The 17,427-nt window shown below is 35.4% G+C and overlaps 1 protein-coding gene across 1 annotated transcript; it reads left to right on the plus strand.

The window, feature by feature from the left end:
- The first annotated feature begins 649 nt into the window (after positions 1-649).
- Positions 650-3,924, plus strand: LOC113313966 (cytochrome b-c1 complex subunit 9-like). The gene is made up of 3 exons (XM_026562738.1): positions 650-859; positions 1,135-1,182; positions 3,532-3,924. The coding sequence occupies exons 1-3, from the start codon at positions 731-733 to the stop codon at positions 3,580-3,582; spliced, it is 228 nt and encodes a 75-aa protein (XP_026418523.1). The 5' UTR covers positions 650-730; the 3' UTR covers positions 3,583-3,924.
- Positions 3,925-17,427: the final 13,503 nt, after the last annotated feature.

The raw sequence follows: 17,427 nt of genomic DNA on the forward strand, positions 1-17,427 counted from the left end.
TTAGTTTTTAAAAATAATTAATAATAAAAAATTATATTAATGTTGTCGGTTCTTAACATCCACAAAATTAGTTTTCTAAGAATAAAATTGTCATAACAATAACTTTTTTGATAGTGTAGAACAGTGGTCCGTATGCTACTTTATAAATCCTTTCAAGAATTTGTCATAACAATAATCTTAAACCTGTTTGCCCGTGATATTCTAATTAAGTTTCAAACATCAAATTTTCAAGTGCAAACACCCATAACATAATAATACAAACATATAAAATAACGTAATAATACAGATATATAAATTTAGATTAGACCAAAATTTGGCGGTCGTAAATGAAACATTGTCATGATTTATACGAATCGGTTTAAAGTAACAGTTTCCAATTTAATTCGAAAGCTCACCAAAACCAAACCAAAATTTAATTCATAATACTCCAAATCATTGGATGAATGGTTCGATCCTAAAATTGATCGTTGGTCTAGTAACAGGTTCACGGTTGTTTGTACAACTACTACATCTACAACCCAAAAATCGGTTGAGACATAAAATGATGGATATTCCGGCCCACGCTCGATCCGTCAAATATCCAGCCCTTTGTGATCTCTGCTAACCTACGCCGAAAGCACGATACACCCCAGTAGAAATAATAACAACTCGTTCTTCTTAAAATCAATTTCATCGTTCTTCAGAGAAAACCTAAGTTTATTTCAGAGAGCAGAGAAAAATTTAGAAAAACATGGAAAGCATCTTGAAGAAACCATCTCCAAAAACTGGAGGCTTCTATGAATCTGCATATAAACTGTTTATGCGTCGGAATTCTGTATACGTAACTGTGATTATACTTGGTGCTTTTGCTGGTGAAAGGGTAAGGGTTTTTCCATTTTCAACCTTTCTTTATCTTCTGATTTCTATCAAAGCGGTTGTTAAATCTTTGGGATTCGATTTATTTTTGTTGTTGTTGTGAGTATGGAGAAAGAATCGTTGTGATCTGGATCTGATGAATTAGAAATTAGGGATTTGATTTTGGGTTTTTTTCGAATTGTTGAAATTCGATTTTGATGATGGAATCTTAGTAGTGGTTTAACTTTAATCTGATTGGATTGTTGTTTGCCTGATTACATGGGTTTTGTGTGGTTGCAGGCAGTTGATTATGGAGTGAAGACGCTCTGGGAAAACAACAACAAAGGGGTAAGTTATGTTTCCCCTAATTTCAGGAGCTGTACTTGGAGATTGATATCTGTTTTAAGCATGCATTTTCCATCAGAAATTGAAATGGAAATCCACAAATTTGTTCTTACCAGGAACAGCTTAGGTTAGAAAGTGTTTTGACTTGAAATTGGTTATAGAATGTTTCTCTAAACAGCCTGTAGATTTATAATGTTCTTTCAGTCCGTTGTTGCTTCACTTGATTGGTCAATTCGACTTTGTACTGCCTGCTATTATCCCATGTCAGCATATCTATCGGAGAGGAACCTGTTATTTGCATAATCGTTCTCACTGTTGTATGGTTTGGGAAATATGTAATCGTCTGAGATTGTATGCTTTAATTGTAAAACCTTCCTTGTCTGGCCAAGGGTTTTGACTTGCTGTGATATTTCACGAGTATAGTGCAAGCCATTGCTAAGAGCTGAGGTTCGTGATGACTTTTCACGTTCCTGGTCACTAAGGCCTATAGTACCTGAGCTTACACAAACTCAGCAGCATTCATCAAGATCTCTGTACCATGACATTTATGCTTACATTTGTACTCGTAAGTTGCTTATTGAGATTGTGTCTTATGCTTGATTATTGGCTTTTGTAAGCTTAGCTTATTGAATTTGATGCTAATTGACGGTTTCTCGTTTGTTTCCCTAAATCAACTTAAAATTTGGAATCCCAAAGAATAATATGGCTCCCCATGCAGTTTAATTTTAGTAGTCTTTGCATCATGTGTGACAAAAATGACAAATGCTTAAGATTCAGAAATGAGCAGTATCTAAACTGGGACAAAACAAATGAGGTAACTGTGAGTTTCCTGGTCTCACTTTTTTTCTTTATTGGCATTCATCGGGTACTACTGTCACCCTTGAATCGGTTAATAGTAGTTTATATTTTTAAGTAGCTATGAGTGAACTTCTCTTTGTGCTTGTTTTAAACTTCTTTTAGCTTCCGTGAGTACACTTAGCTGATAACTGCTGGCATCCCATGAGTGATGGCATGTAATGTGTTAATACTTTATTATTTATTTGCAATTTCATAACATTTTCAAGTCATTTTACATTTCTTATTTGTGGAATCATATATGTATCTCTGTCATCTACTTAAAAGTTGTTTTGGGTACTTTGTCAAAGTTGACTCTTGGACAATGTGTTCTAAAGGTGTAATAAATTGATATTTTGCTGGAGTGGAAAAATTACATTGGACATGCATGGGGTTTTGTACTTCGCTATCATTGAGGAACCTGTTATTCGCATAATCTTTCTCACTGATATATGGTTTGGGAAATATGTAATCGTCTGAGATTGTTTGCTTTTATTATGAAACTTTCCTTGTCTGGCTAAGGGTTTTGACTTGCTTGGATATTTCACGAGTATAGTGCAAACCATTGCTAAGAGCTGAGATTCGTGATGACTTTTCACGTTCCTGGCTACTATAGTACCCGAGCTTACACAAACTCAGCAGCATTCATCAATATCTCTGTTCCATTAGATTCATGCATACATTTTCTGATGCACTATGGTTGTACTTGTATGTAGCTTATTGAGATTGTGTCATATGCTTGATTATTGGCTTTTGTAAGCTTAGCTTATTGAATTTGATGCTAATTGATGGTTTCGCGTTTGTTTCCCTAAATCAACTTGAAATTTGGAATCCCAAGGAATAATAAGGCTTCCAATGTTAGTGGTCTTTGCATCATGTGTGACACAAATGACAAATGCTTAAGATTCAGAAATGAGTAGTATCAAAACTGGGACAAAACAAACGAGTTAACTGTGAGTTTCCTGGTCTCACTTTTTTTCTTTATTGGCATTCATTGGGTACTACTGCCGTCACCCTTGAATAGGTTTACAGTAGTTTGTCATAATGAAGAAGCTATGAGTAAGCTTCTCTTTGTGCTTGTTTTAAACTTCTTTTAGCTTCCGTGAGTACACCTGGCTGATAAGTGCTGGCATCGCATGAGCGATGGCATTTAGTGTGTTTATTACTTTATTTCCAATTTCATAACTTCATAACATTTTCAAGTCATTTTACATTTCTTATTTGTAGAATCATATATGCATCTCAGTAATCTACTTAAAAGTTGTTTTGGGTACTTTGTTGAAGTTGACTCTTCGGATGGAGAATGTGTTCTGAAGGTGTAATAAATTGATATTTTGCTGGAGTGGAAAAATTACATTTGACATGCATGGGGTTTTGGACTTAGCTATCCATGAGACAAGTTCTACTTTCACTGTGTTAAGTTTAGCAGTGCATTTCACTTAGCAGTGCATTTCATTTTTGCGCAATTACTGTTAATCTCGAGTTCTAATGTTGTTCTGTTTGTGTATGTAATTACAGAAGCGCTACGAGGATATTTCCGTCCTGGGACAAAGACCTGTTGAAGAATGAGTCCCCTTTCCCCTCTGTTTTCTGGGTTTCATGTGCTAGAACTGAAGACATAATAAAGACTTTTTTGCTGGCGAAACAATTTTTATTTCTCTTTTGCTGTTTTCACTTTTTTTTAGGAAAAGAACAACAACTATAAAAATGCTCATGATTCAGTTGAGCTGTGTATTCTTGTGCCAAAATCAGATGTTCAGGTGTTTTGAGTCCTAAAGACTTGTGCCAAGATCAGTAATATGACACATATTGTGCCTTAAAGAGTTTCTGTTTGTTGCCCTCTTGTCCTGTTTCCACTTGTATTGTTTTGGTTCTGTCATCTTATTTACTCAGTCGGTGTCATTCTAAACATGAAAGTGTTATCTTTGAATTGCCAAGGGATTGGATAATCTACTACTGGTGACTACTTGAGATATTGCCCGTCCCACTATGACCCAGACATTCTTTCTGAGATACTAAAGTCCAAGTTCCTAAAATGTAAACCTATCTCAGACATAATGGTTGGTGCGCTCCTTCATCAGGATTATCTCTAGCTTGGAGAAATGGTCTTTCATACCCAGTTCGTGTCAGGATAGATACCATTCGTGCTATTCTCAATACCCATTCTAATTTACCTTTTATCCATCTCACTTGTATGTATGGTGCCCATGATCATAGAGTTAAAACAGATTCAACTTTCAAATGTTCTGCGGCAATGACATCTGGTTAACCAAATGGGTCTAATGGATTTGGGATATGTTGGTTCTCATTCAACTTGGTCAAATCATAGACAAGGTGCAGCTCGTACTTCGGTGCGACTTGACAGAGAGCTCTTGGCAATACTGACTGGCTTAATTCTTTTCCTCCTGCAGTATTACTTGGCTCCAGTTGCTTCTGATCACTACCCCGTACTGCTCCTATCTGATCCACAAGAACTTCATAAAGGTTCACCATTTAAGGTCTACAAATGTTGGTTTACTGATACTTCTTGTAAAGATACTGTTAAAGCTTCTTGGAGGCTTAGTTTTCTGGGCTTTCCTTGCTATCAACTGTCTTGCAAATTAAAATACACAAAATCTCAGCTGCAGCATTGGAAAAAGCTACGTTTGGTAGCATTTATTCTCATCTCAGTCATCTTACTCAGCAACTTCAACTTTGTGCTTAATGTAATGTACCCGTTTCAGACCCTCAAGTTGTTACTCTCCAAACAGCAGATGCAACATTGGCTGAATGTTCAAAGGGATTATTACCAACAACAAGCTCGTACACACCATATCAATGATAGTGATCAAAATACAACATATTTTCATTCACTTGCTAATTATAATAAACGAAGAAACAATATAGCTGCACTCAAAGATGAATTAGGTATCTGGCATAATAGCAAAGAAGATATTGAAGTACTCTTATTCATCATTCCAGCCAACATGGGCCAATCATTCATCATTTATTTTTTGCGGACGATTGTCTTCTGTTTCTCCATGCCAATACATATCACTTAAAAGTATCTACAAACTCTACTAGCTCAATTCTCTACAGCTTCAGGACAAGTAATCAATCTTCAGAGGTCTACTATATTTTTCAGCAAGAATATCTTGCAAATGAAACAAATGGGCTTGGGAGAAAAGTATCTTGGTATCCCACTGCTTCACAGATCAAGATAAATTGTCAATCTATCATCCGGTAATATGTCTAACAAGCTACAAGGTTGGTATGGCAAGCTCATTCATCAAGCAAGTAAAGCAACACAACTAAACTGTGTACTTAGTACTATGGGGATGTACCAAATGCAGGTTCTGAAATTACCTCAAGCAACCATTGACAAAATGGATATGCTGCAAAGACACTTATGGTGGTCTACGCATGATTCTCGTAGGCCTTTATATCTAATTTCTTGGCAAAAGATGGGTTTACCAAAACGCTTAGGGGGGTTGGGTACAAAGCAGCTGTATCACTATAATTCAGCTTTCTTGGCAAAATTGGCTTGGCAGTTACTTCATTCTCAAGATGAAATGTGTGTACAAGTGCTTCAATCCAAATACTTAAAGTACTATAACCTAAAGCTGGATTTGGCAGAGCCTTCAATATTGTCTCCGAAATGGCAGGTGGGTGATGGTTTATCCATCAACATATGGACTCATAATTGGATCCCGACAGTTGACTCTTCTCTTTTGAATCTTGGGGACCTAAATACTTCTGATTGATTATCAATGGGTGCACCAATTGTTTAATTCTCATTCGCCTACGTGGAATATTGAACTTCTTCAACAACTTTTCACTCCTACAAGTTGCTGGTATTCTCTCCATCCCTATTTGCAAAGATGAACCAGATTCCCTTGTTTGGCCTCTAACTCAGCTTACACTAAGCTTTGTCAAGATGATCCAGTTCAGCCTACCATTTTTCCCATACCTACAAAATATTGGCCCTATAAGCTGCAGTTGTTTCTTTGGAAGCTTCATAATATTATTCCTGTTAAGAAGAGGCTACAGCACTTGCCAACAGTTCATACTCTAAATTGTGTGTTATGCAACAGCGATCAGATTGAAGATTGGAGCATCTTTTGATTCACTGTTCATTTGCCAGAGCAGTTTGGCTTGCTACCTGCTCTGAAGTACTTTCCTTAATCCAAAACCATAGCACTATTCTAAGCTGGGGCCTTACATGGAATAATCAAGACACAGCCCTCTAGAGTTTGATCACCATACTCCTAAAATACATCATATTCTCAATATCATGTGGATGCTTTAGAAAACTAGATGTCAAGTTCGATTTCAGTTACAGACTGCCAATGCCAATACCCTTATCCGCTATATCCTGCAATATGCTTCTCAACATCAACTTTTACAGTCCAATTCTCTTAGTTTAGCCTCTGACAGTAGAAGAATTTTCTCTAACCAATTACATTGGTAGCCTCCTCTACTTGGTGTATTAAAACTTAACATAGGTGCCTCTTTTACCAACTCTGGTTATGTTGCAGGCATATCTCTGATTCTAAGGCAATCGGATGTAAAATTCTTGGCTGCTCAAAAACAGCTACCACTCATGCTATCTCTCCTCACCAGGCAGAATCATGAGCTCTATGGTTTGCTGCGAAACTGGGCACATCAACATCAGTATCTGAATATCATCTTTGAAATAGATAATCGTGATGTATTTTATCTCTACAACATCATACTCATCTTCATCCTCGGCAGAGTTCTCCTCTTCCACAACAATGTCTTGAAAGTTATTATGCCTCGTAAGTTCAGCCGTGGACTAGAAAATTTTGAGTATGAAAAGGCTTGAAAGTTAGCTGGGCTTGCAGAAAAAAGATCACTGGGCTTGAGCTTATTTTTTTTACGAACGATCTTTTGGGGACCATGGTTTTTTTTGAGGGGACCATGGTTTTATTAGGCCACCTACCCTATAGTTATAAGGGGTCTCCTAAAACATTGAAATGACTAACCTACCCTTAACCTAATTTAATTTAAAACCAACCCAATAATCACCTATATATATATAACCACCACCTCCTCCCACCACCACCTCCCACCATCGCCGATTACCACCACCACCACCTCCGATTATCACCACCACCAACCATCGATTACCACCACCACCAACCACCACCGTCGATTACCACCACCACCACCTCCGATTATCACCACCACCAACCACCGATTACCACCACCACCACCACTATATATATATATATATAGCTTAATTTAAAACATTAACAAAGATATTCTCACAAACCTATTACTTGTCATTCGTTTTTGGTTGAATGAATGAGAAGTAATCATTAAAATGAGTTGAAAATGGAAGTTGCAGAGAAGTTTAATGGAGAATTTTTTTTCAGAGAAAAGTACGGTTATCAATAATTAATTTTTTTCTTAAAAGAACTCAGAGTTCGGTTGATTCGCAAAAAAATACTTTTAACCGAACTCCTTGTATTAGAAAAACACAAGTCCATAAGTTCGGTTCCTTCGCAAAATAAGGATATCACCGAACTTTAGTTTACGAAAATAATGAGAAGTTCACAAGTTCGGTTCATTCGCAAAAATGTTAAGTTTTCTTTGTAATCGAACTCTACCTTTGAAACTTTGTAACCGAACTCTACCTAATTCGGCAAGAAATAAATTTCGTAGTAACCGAACGTTCGCCTAATTGCATATATAAGCCCAGTTCGGTTGATTCGCAAAATATGTTGAAGTTTGCGAACCAACCGAACTTCTAACACTAGGTTACTTTTAACCTGCAGTTCGGTTGGGAACTTGGTTGCGTTGAAGTTTGCGAACTAACCGAACACACAAGATGTACCCAAATAAATTGTTAAGTTCAAAGTTCGGTTACCTGCCATTTTATCCTAGGTAACCGAACATTACACTGTACGACCAAAACCTCCATTAACGAGCGAGTTCGGTAACCTGCGTGTTTGGAAAACGTAACCGAACTACACTTTCAGGTGTGTTCGGTTACATATTCTTGACATATGGTAACCGAACTGGCCCAAATCTACATAAAAAATTTCATTTTTTTTGAAAGTTTGGAGCAATTCAACCAAAATTATCTAAGTTTGAAGCATACATGGGTACCCAAATACCCTTCCTCCGGTTGTGGTTGGTAAAATCCATCGTTTTTCATGTTTTCCTTCTTCATCTTCTCTAACTTTACTCTCTCAATAATTCTACTTCTTTAAAAAAAAACATCTGGTTTTTTAATCTCACTAATTATCTTTAACTTAATCATCTCACTAATCATTACACTAACTATTATTAACACTAACTTATCATCATCCAAAATTAATCAGGAGGGTAATTTAGGTATTAATATAAATATCTAGATAAGGGGTGACCTAGATTTACTTCTAATGTCTTTACCCAAAATAAAACCATGGTCCCCCAAAAAAACCATGGTTCCCAAAAAAATCGTTCTTTTTTACTCTTAATTTGCGAATCCAACTTAAAAAGTTAAAATGCAAAATATGACTACCCCATCAGAACTACTCTCATATTATGCTCTTTTTTAATTTTTTTCTCTCCAAGTAGTTTTAAACTTTGAAATATACTGGAAATGGATGTTGGAAAATTTGGTTGATGGAGGATGAGAAATCGTAAAAGGCATGGTGTAACTTAACTTTAAGGATCTTTCGTTTCTTTTAGATAATAATTTGACCGCTCTGAATAAATTCGCGAGCATAACAGGCCAACGATTATGCCTTTAGGATTTAATGGAGCCCACCATCATCGAATACAAGGATTGTACCAACTTGATCTTTTCAAGAACATACTGTTTACAAGTTTCCAATGATGCTACAGAAGAGAAAGAAAACAATAAGATTTGATGTGATTGGAAGAGAAACAATCGCCATTATTCATAAGGGTTTTATATCTCTTTGAGATTCATGTTCATCACCAACTGGATGAACACTGAAATCAACAAGATTAAGAAAAAAGAAAAGGAGATATAGCAGCTCGGTCTAAACCTATCATTGAATTTTCCTTCCTATTAAAATAAAAATCTTCTACTTTGTTTCGTTGAATGGAACTTATATCTTTTTCATACAAAAGATGTTGTGTTTTCGACGACATTTGTTTTCTTTCAGATAAGGTGATTCATCAATGCTGGAAGATCGACAATTCCGTTAATTATTGTGTTTTATGCTCTGTTAGATGGTAATCCGAAAGTAAAATAAAATTAGATCGTAATCCTGATCATGAACCTCAAGATGAACCGACTTCTTAAAAAAAAGAAATACCAAACTGGATGGAATTATACATACTCATATAGTCTAACGAGCTGCTTGTAACCAAGAGATGGACATGATATCGTTGACACCGATAAAGAAGCTTACCCCATCCCCCGAAGCCTGCTAATCTTCAATACCAACTACAAATAAATGATAATTTTGAGTTAGTTCCAGAAGAAAGCAACCTACGGTTCCAAAGAACTTAACCTCAATTTATATTAGCTTCTCAGATAAAATAACGTAATGTATCTTCTTGCACATTTATATAAAAGCCCTAAAATCGAAAATACCATTAACTAACAACCATCCGTCCTTCTGTTGAAAAACATGGAAACCAAAAAATGTAATTAGAAAAAATTATAAATGCTCATACTGACTCAGACAGATAAAAGAATTAGGGCCACCATCGGGAATCCTATTGTATTATTTCTCTCTAGATATCAGGATCATGACATTACCCTTCTCACAAAAACATCACTGGCCTCAAAGATATAAATCAGGATAGTTTGCTTGGATGTTGGTTGCGTCCTCCCAAGTAGCATTCTCCACTATAGATTTTTCCATTGAATCGGGAGTTATGGAACCGACTCTCCAATCCTAGGAACATTTACGGTATCCATAATAGTGACTGGATGAACTATTATTTGTCCTTCATGATCAACTAATGGAAGAATACGAGAAGTTACTATTGAAGCTTCAATACGTTTCTTGAGCTGAGAAACATGAAAAACAAGATGCATTCCATCTTTTGCGTTATACACGTCTTTAAGGTGGGTACAAACCACCTTGATTTTAAGTCTTCGGATTACACAAACAAACGAAGAATTCCATCATTTGTTTGATGATTGCAATTCGTCATAATGTTGGTCTTGTACATTCACCAATAATTTTCTTTCGGATGAGATGACGAAATGGTTTCGCTAGAAGACAAGGATTTTAATAGAGCAAAACACCACAGTGTGAGCATGTAGTGCCGAAGTTTTATCTCGTATAGGCATATCAAAGTTAGTGTTATTTCTTCACCGTGGAAACACTAATGTTCACCCCCTGGTAATTTCAATATTCTTATTATCCAAAATAAAAATAGGAAATGCCAGGGTCTGTATGTGTGCTTGTAGCTGTCACCTATCTAGATAGAGTTCACAAAAAGGAATATAGCCAAAATTATTTATTCTGATGATGATGTTTTTTTCCAGAGACGGTCAGTACGTCAAATATACTGCAATTAAGAGAAAATTGAGGTCACTATTTTTGAAAATCAAAATAGTTATATCGATGCCTGGTGAGACATAGTTATATATATTTGGATTATCTTTATTTATCTTTTATATTTTTTATGTTATTTTATTTTTGAATTTTTTGCTCAAACTAACATTATAATGATAAAGTTGGGCTTACCTAACTACTGTGATGCGGTAGATTTTTGGTCACCAGATAAGTTATAAGCCATGAGACGGAAATCTTGGCTTTGCTAGGCCACATTCAAATCAAGGATACTGATTATTTGTTACTAGGCCACGTTCCCCAAATTGAGCAACAAATGGACGACCTTATGAACCTATAGAGTCCGCAATGATGTGATGTTGTTGAATAAACCCAGCAATAGCGTTGATAATAAGCATCGACAACATAGAACGGTGACAGAAGTAGAGTTCTTTTTTTACTAGGGTTTTGATCAACCCTTTAGGAAACAACTTAAAAATTCGCTTCTGCACTATATGGGATTAGAAATAACTCTTAATTTGGCCCTCGTCAAGGTAAAAATCTTCCAACTGGTAAATTCTAGCATCATCTCACCACAAGCTGATCCGATACATAACACAGGAAGAAATCTGGTCGTATTTCATTCGTAAAACTGTTTTGAATGTTATCCAAACTCTGCAAAGATAATCCAAATCAAAAGGAAAACTCCCTCTCCCAGGCAAGGAAATTCCATTAACCAAGCCCAACTTATCCTTAAAAGTATCTCGGTTTTCATTAACTGTAACGACATAACCCTGGCCCAATGTAGTCGATCTCGGATTCCGGTTTGTCTCGGTCCCGAGCGAGACACTGGTACAACGTTGTTTCGGGGAAATTCTGTTTCCAAATCTCGATGTAATCTCGGTTCCAACTTATATATATATAATTTCTACATATGTTATGATATAATGAAATACCATCAATCCAACAAAAAATGAACAAAAAAAAACACAAAAATGGAAACATTTCAGACTTAACTAATTAATCCTGGAAGTCTTTTTTGAACAAAAGTGGAAACACCTAACAAGAACATATCTAAAATGTTACTTAAAAGAGAAACTAGTACAACTTCGGTTCATTGTCTAAAATGTTACTTAAACAAGAACATTACAGTGCTAATCAACATAATTTGAATAATCATAGATATCATCATCTTGAGTAACTCCATCATTCTCAACAACAACGAGTAGCCCTTTTTCAGTGTGTATTGAGGTTTTGAATAGTGCTAAATTGCAAAAGCAAAAGGGAAAGTTCTGTATTTGCGGTCATGAGACACAACAATTAACTTAAAAAGGGTCTGTACAGGATCTAAGAAGCTGGAACTCATAGAAATAGAATGTTGTCTGTGTATGAGAGGTTTAGATGAGTTTATTTTGTTGTGGAGGAAGTACTGGCACTGTTAAGGTACCTTTGCTAACACTGTTAATTCTCATTTTTTTTAGAGAGAATGATTAGACTTTTCAAAGTAAAGGAAAAGCAGAAAGAAATTGCAGAAAATGCTAACGGAAGGGCACCAGTCAAGAAGCAAAGTGCAGGGGAGTTACGTCTTCACAAAGGTCTCTCTCATAAGCTTGCTTATACACAGAATAGGTTTTATTTACGTATGTGGCATTTAAGGAATCGTGTTCTCCAATAGTGTTTCTTCCTTTTATTAGGCGATATCATCATCGAATGCTTTTATTTTACTTCTGAAATTGTGGGTTTTGATCTACTTTTTCAAGATATCAGTGAGTTGAACCTCCCTAAAACAACTACCATTCTCCCTGTGTAAGATTTCGGTCGGAATTCCGGTTCATTTTATCCCATCTCGGCCGGAATTTCGGTTACTTCCCGGATATTTTCCGTCTCTGACGGAAAGTTGCATTTCGTGTTACGTTCGTCCGGAAACGGAATTCCGGAGGAATTCCGGCCGAGATGGCCGAAATTGACTACATTGCCCTGGCCCCATTTTGTTGAAGGCAGTGAACCAATGTTTTCGGAATGTAAGAAACGTTGTTGGACTCCGCTTGGGAAAAAATCAGTGTTGGATCTGGAATGGTCAAGACTCCGATCACTGGTCCCTGAAAATTTACAATTTCAAATAACTCAAATCTATAAAACCCGTAAGTTAATTATGTTGGTGAATATTAAAGCAAAAACAACTATTAAGAAATTGAAATGAAAATATTGAATTGAACCTACATGATTTAATGGCTAAAATACACAACATATATAGCCTAGTTTGGTATTGCTGTGATTTTTTACAAAAGTGCTTTTCAGTTGTGCTGTGTCGTGCTTTAAAAATATAGTAGTCAGACGTTTGGTAAACTATAATATGTAAAGTGTTGTGGAACCAACAAACTGTAAATTATGTATGGTAAATTATCATGTTGAAGTGTTTATGATGTGGCTAATGACGAAAATAAACATAGTATAAAAATTCTTTTTAAATTACATCTATTAATAATAAAATATCTTTTTTTTTAATTTTGAATATTATTTAAATAAAGACAAATAATAATAATAATTCTGGTTGGTGTCGGTTTAGAGTCTTTTGAGTTTTGACCCGTATACCATAGAATATTTACTCTGCTGGCCTTGCAATTGAGCATACATTCTTGAAATAAAAGCAGTATTACAAGGGCTAATTTAGGAAATACGTATAATGAGTAAACCCTAGCTGTTAGCTTCTTATGTAGAAGTAGTATCGTTGGGGACAGATATTTCGGCAACCTACAAATATTTCGGCGGCAAGAGTAAAATCAGAAACTCACAAGGGATCAATGCAACCCCTAGATGGCAGACTCTTCAAACGACGGAAGGTTTTGCCGGAATTCTAGTTCCAGCAGAAGATGTTGTGCCAAGGGACTTGTTCTGGAAATGGGTGATGATTAGTGTTGTCTTGGAAATGGGTGATGATTAGTGTTGTCCTTACCAAAAACCTCGTCAGAGAGATTGAATTTGGCCATGACCATCGTCAACGAGAAATTTTTGATGGGCAAATTTAGAAGGGGTGGGGGACCAGTAAAAAACTAACATTTGTCCTGCAATGTTCGATTGTTTTTAACAAATTTGAGTGAAAATATTTTACTCCCAAATTACCCTTCATTTAATATTTTAATCTTATTTTAATTTATAATTTTTACCTTTAAATATTATTATTATTATTGTTGTTGTAATTATTATTTTATAATAAAAATTAATAAAATTTAATTAGTGAAATAATTGCACATAAATAAATATTTAAGTGGAATTTGATTAATTAGTTAGAAGTACAAATTAATTCTCATGATTTGTTTTTTAGTCATCTCACCACAAGCTGATCCGATACATAACACAGGAAGAAATCTGGTCGTATTTCATTCGTAAAACTGTTTTGAATGTTAGCCAAACTCTGCAAAGATAATCCAAATCAAAAGGAAAACTCCCTCTCCCAGGCAAGGAAATTCCATTAACCAAGCCCAACTTATCCTTAAAAGTATCTCGGTTTTCATTAACTGTAACGACATAACCCTGGCCCAATGTAGTCGATCTCGGATTCCGGTTTGTCTCGGTCCCGAGCGAGACACTGGTACAACGTTGTTTCGGGGAAATTCTGTTTCCAAATCTCGATGTAATCTCGGTTCCAACTTATATATATATAATTTCTACATATGTTATGATATAATGAAATACCATCAATCCAACAAAAAATGAACAAAAAAAAACACAAAAATGGAAACATTTCAGACTTAACTAATTAATCCTGGAAGTCTTTTTTGAACAAAAGTGGAAACACCTAACAAGAACATATCTAAAATGTTACTTAAAAGAGAAACTAGTACAACTTCGGTTCATTGTCTAAAATGTTACTTAAACAAGAACATTACAGTGCTAATCAACATAATTTGAATAATCATAGATATCATCATCTTGAGTAACTCCATCATTCTCAACAACAACGAGTAGCCCTTTTTCAGTGTGTATTGAGGTTTTGAATAGTGCTAAATTGCAAAAGCAAAAGGGAAAGTTCTGTATTTGCGGTCATGAGACACAACAATTAACTTAAAAAGGGTCTGTACAGGATCTAAGAAGCTGGAACTCATAGAAATAGAATGTTGTCTGTGTATGAGAGGTTTAGATGAGTTTATTTTGTTGTGGAGGAAGTACTGGCACTGTTAAGGTACCTTTGCTAACACTGTTAATTCTCATTTTTTTTAGAGAGAATGATTAGACTTTTCAAAGTAAAGGAAAAGCAGAAAGAAATTGCAGAAAATGCTAACGGAAGGGCACCAGTCAAGAAGCAAAGTGCAGGGGAGTTACGTCTTCACAAAGGTCTCTCTCATAAGCTTGCTTATACACAGAATAGGTTTTATTTACGTATGTGGCATTTAAGGAATCGTGTTCTCCAATAGTGTTTCTTCCTTTTATTAGGCGATATCATCATCGAATGCTTTTATTTTACTTCTGAAATTGTGGGTTTTGATCTACTTTTTCAAGATATCAGTGAGTTGAACCTCCCTAAAACAACTACCATTCTCCCTGTGTAAGATTTCGGTCGGAATTCCGGTTCATTTTATCCCATCTCGGCCGGAATTTCGGTTACTTCCCGGATATTTTCCGTCTCTGACGGAAAGTTGCATTTCGTGTTACGTTCGTCCGGAAACGGAATTTCCGGAGGAATTCCGGCCGAGATGGCCGAAATTGACTACATTGCCCTGGCCCCATTTTGTTGAAGGCAGTGAACCAATGTTTTCGGAATGTAAGAAACGTTGTTGGACTCCGCTTGGGAAAAAATCAGTGTTGGATCTGGAATGGTCAAGACTCCGATCACTGGTCCCTGAAAATTTACAATTTCAAATAACTCAAATCTATAAAACCCGTAAGTTAATTATGTTGGTGAATATTAAAGCAAAAACAACTATTAAGAAATTGAAATGAAAATATTGAATTGAACCTACATGATTTAATGGCTAAAATACACAACATATATAGCCTAGTTTGGTATTGCTGTGATTTTTTACAAAAGTGCTTTTCAGTTGTGCTGTGTCGTGCTTTAAAAATATAGTAGTCAGACGTTTGGTAAACTATAATATGTAAAGTGTTGTGGAACCAACAAACTGTAAATTATGTATGGTAAATTATCATGTTGAAGTGTTTATGATGTGGCTAATGACGAAAATAAACATAGTATAAAAATTCTTTTTAAATTACATCTATTAATAATAAAATATCTTTTTTTTTTAATTTTGAATATTATTTAAATAAAGACAAATAATAATAATAATTCTGGTTGGTGTCGGTTTAGAGTCTTTTGAGTTTTGACCCGTATACCATAGAATATTTACTCTGCTGGCCTTGCAATTGAGCATACATTCTTGAAATAAAAGCAGTATTACAAGGGCTAATTTAGGAAATACGTATAATGAGTAAACCCTAGCTGTTAGCTTCTTATGTAGAAGTAGTATCGTTGGGGACAGATATTTCGGCAACCTACAAATATTTCGGCGGCAAGAGTAAAATCAGAAACTCACAAGGGATCAATGCAACCCCTAGATGGCAGACTCTTCAAACGACGGAAGGTTTTGCCGGAATTCTAGTTCCAGCAGAAGATGTTGTGCCAAGGGACTTGTTCTGGAAATGGGTGATGATTAGTGTTGTCTTGGAAATGGGTGATGATTAGTGTTGTCCTTACCAAAAACCTCGTCAGAGAGATTGAATTTGGCCATGACCATCGTCAACGAGAAATTTTTTGATGGGCAAATTTAGAAGGGGTGGGGGACCAGTAAAAAACTAACATTTGTCCTGCAATGTTCGATTGTTTTTAACAAATTTGAGTGAAAATATTTTACTCCCAAATTACCCTTCATTTAATATTTTAATCTTATTTTAATTTATAATTTTTACCTTTAAATATTATTATTATTATTGTTGTTGTAATTATTATTTTATAATAAAAATTAATAAAATTTAATTAGTGAAATAATTGCACATAAATAAATATTTAAGTGGAATTTTGATTAATTAGTTAGAAGTACAAATTAATTCTCATGATTTGTTTTTTAGTCATCTCACCACAAGCTGATCCGATACATAACACAGGAAGAAATCTGGTCGTATTTCATTCGTAAAACTGTTTTGAATGTTAGCCAAACTCTGCAAAGATAATCCAAATCAAAAGGAAAACTCCCTCTCCCAGGCAAGGAAATTCCATTAACCAAGCCCAACTTATCCTTAAAAGTATCTCGGTTTTCATTAACTGTAACGACATAACCCTGGCCCAATGTAGTCGATCTCGGATTCCGGTTTGTCTCGGTTCCGAGCGAGACACTGGTACAACGTTGTTTCGGGGAAATTCTGTTTCCAAATCTCGATGTAATCTCGGTTCCAACTTATATATATATAATTTCTACATATGTTATGATATAATGAAATACCATCAATCCAACAAAAAATGAACAAAAAAAAACACAAAAATGGAAACATTTCAGACTTAACTAATTAATCCTGGAAGTCTTTTTTGAACAAAAGTGGAAACACCTAACAAGAACATATCTAAAATGTTACTTAAAAGAGAAACTAGTACAACTTCGGTTCATTGTCTAAAATGTTACTTAAACAAGAACATTACAGTGCTAATCAACATAATTTGAATAATCATAGATATCATCATCTTGAGTAACTCCATCATTCTCAGCAACAACGAGTAGCCCTTTTTCAGTGTGTATTGAGGTTTTGAATAGTGCTAAATTGCAAAAGCAAAAGGGAAAGTTCTGTATTTGCGGTCATGAGACACAACAATTAACTTAAAAAGGGTCTGTACAGGATCTAAGAAGCTGGAACTCATAGAAATAGAATGTTGTCTGTGTACGAGAGGTTTAGATGAGTTTATTTTGTTGTGGAGGAAGTACTGGCACTGTTAAGGTACCTTTGCTAACACTGTTAA

The sequence above is a fragment of the Papaver somniferum genome, chromosome 9 (genome assembly GCF_003573695.1).
Source record: "Papaver somniferum cultivar HN1 chromosome 9, ASM357369v1, whole genome shotgun sequence".
NCBI classification, from domain to species: Eukaryota; Viridiplantae; Streptophyta; class Magnoliopsida; order Ranunculales; family Papaveraceae; genus Papaver; species Papaver somniferum.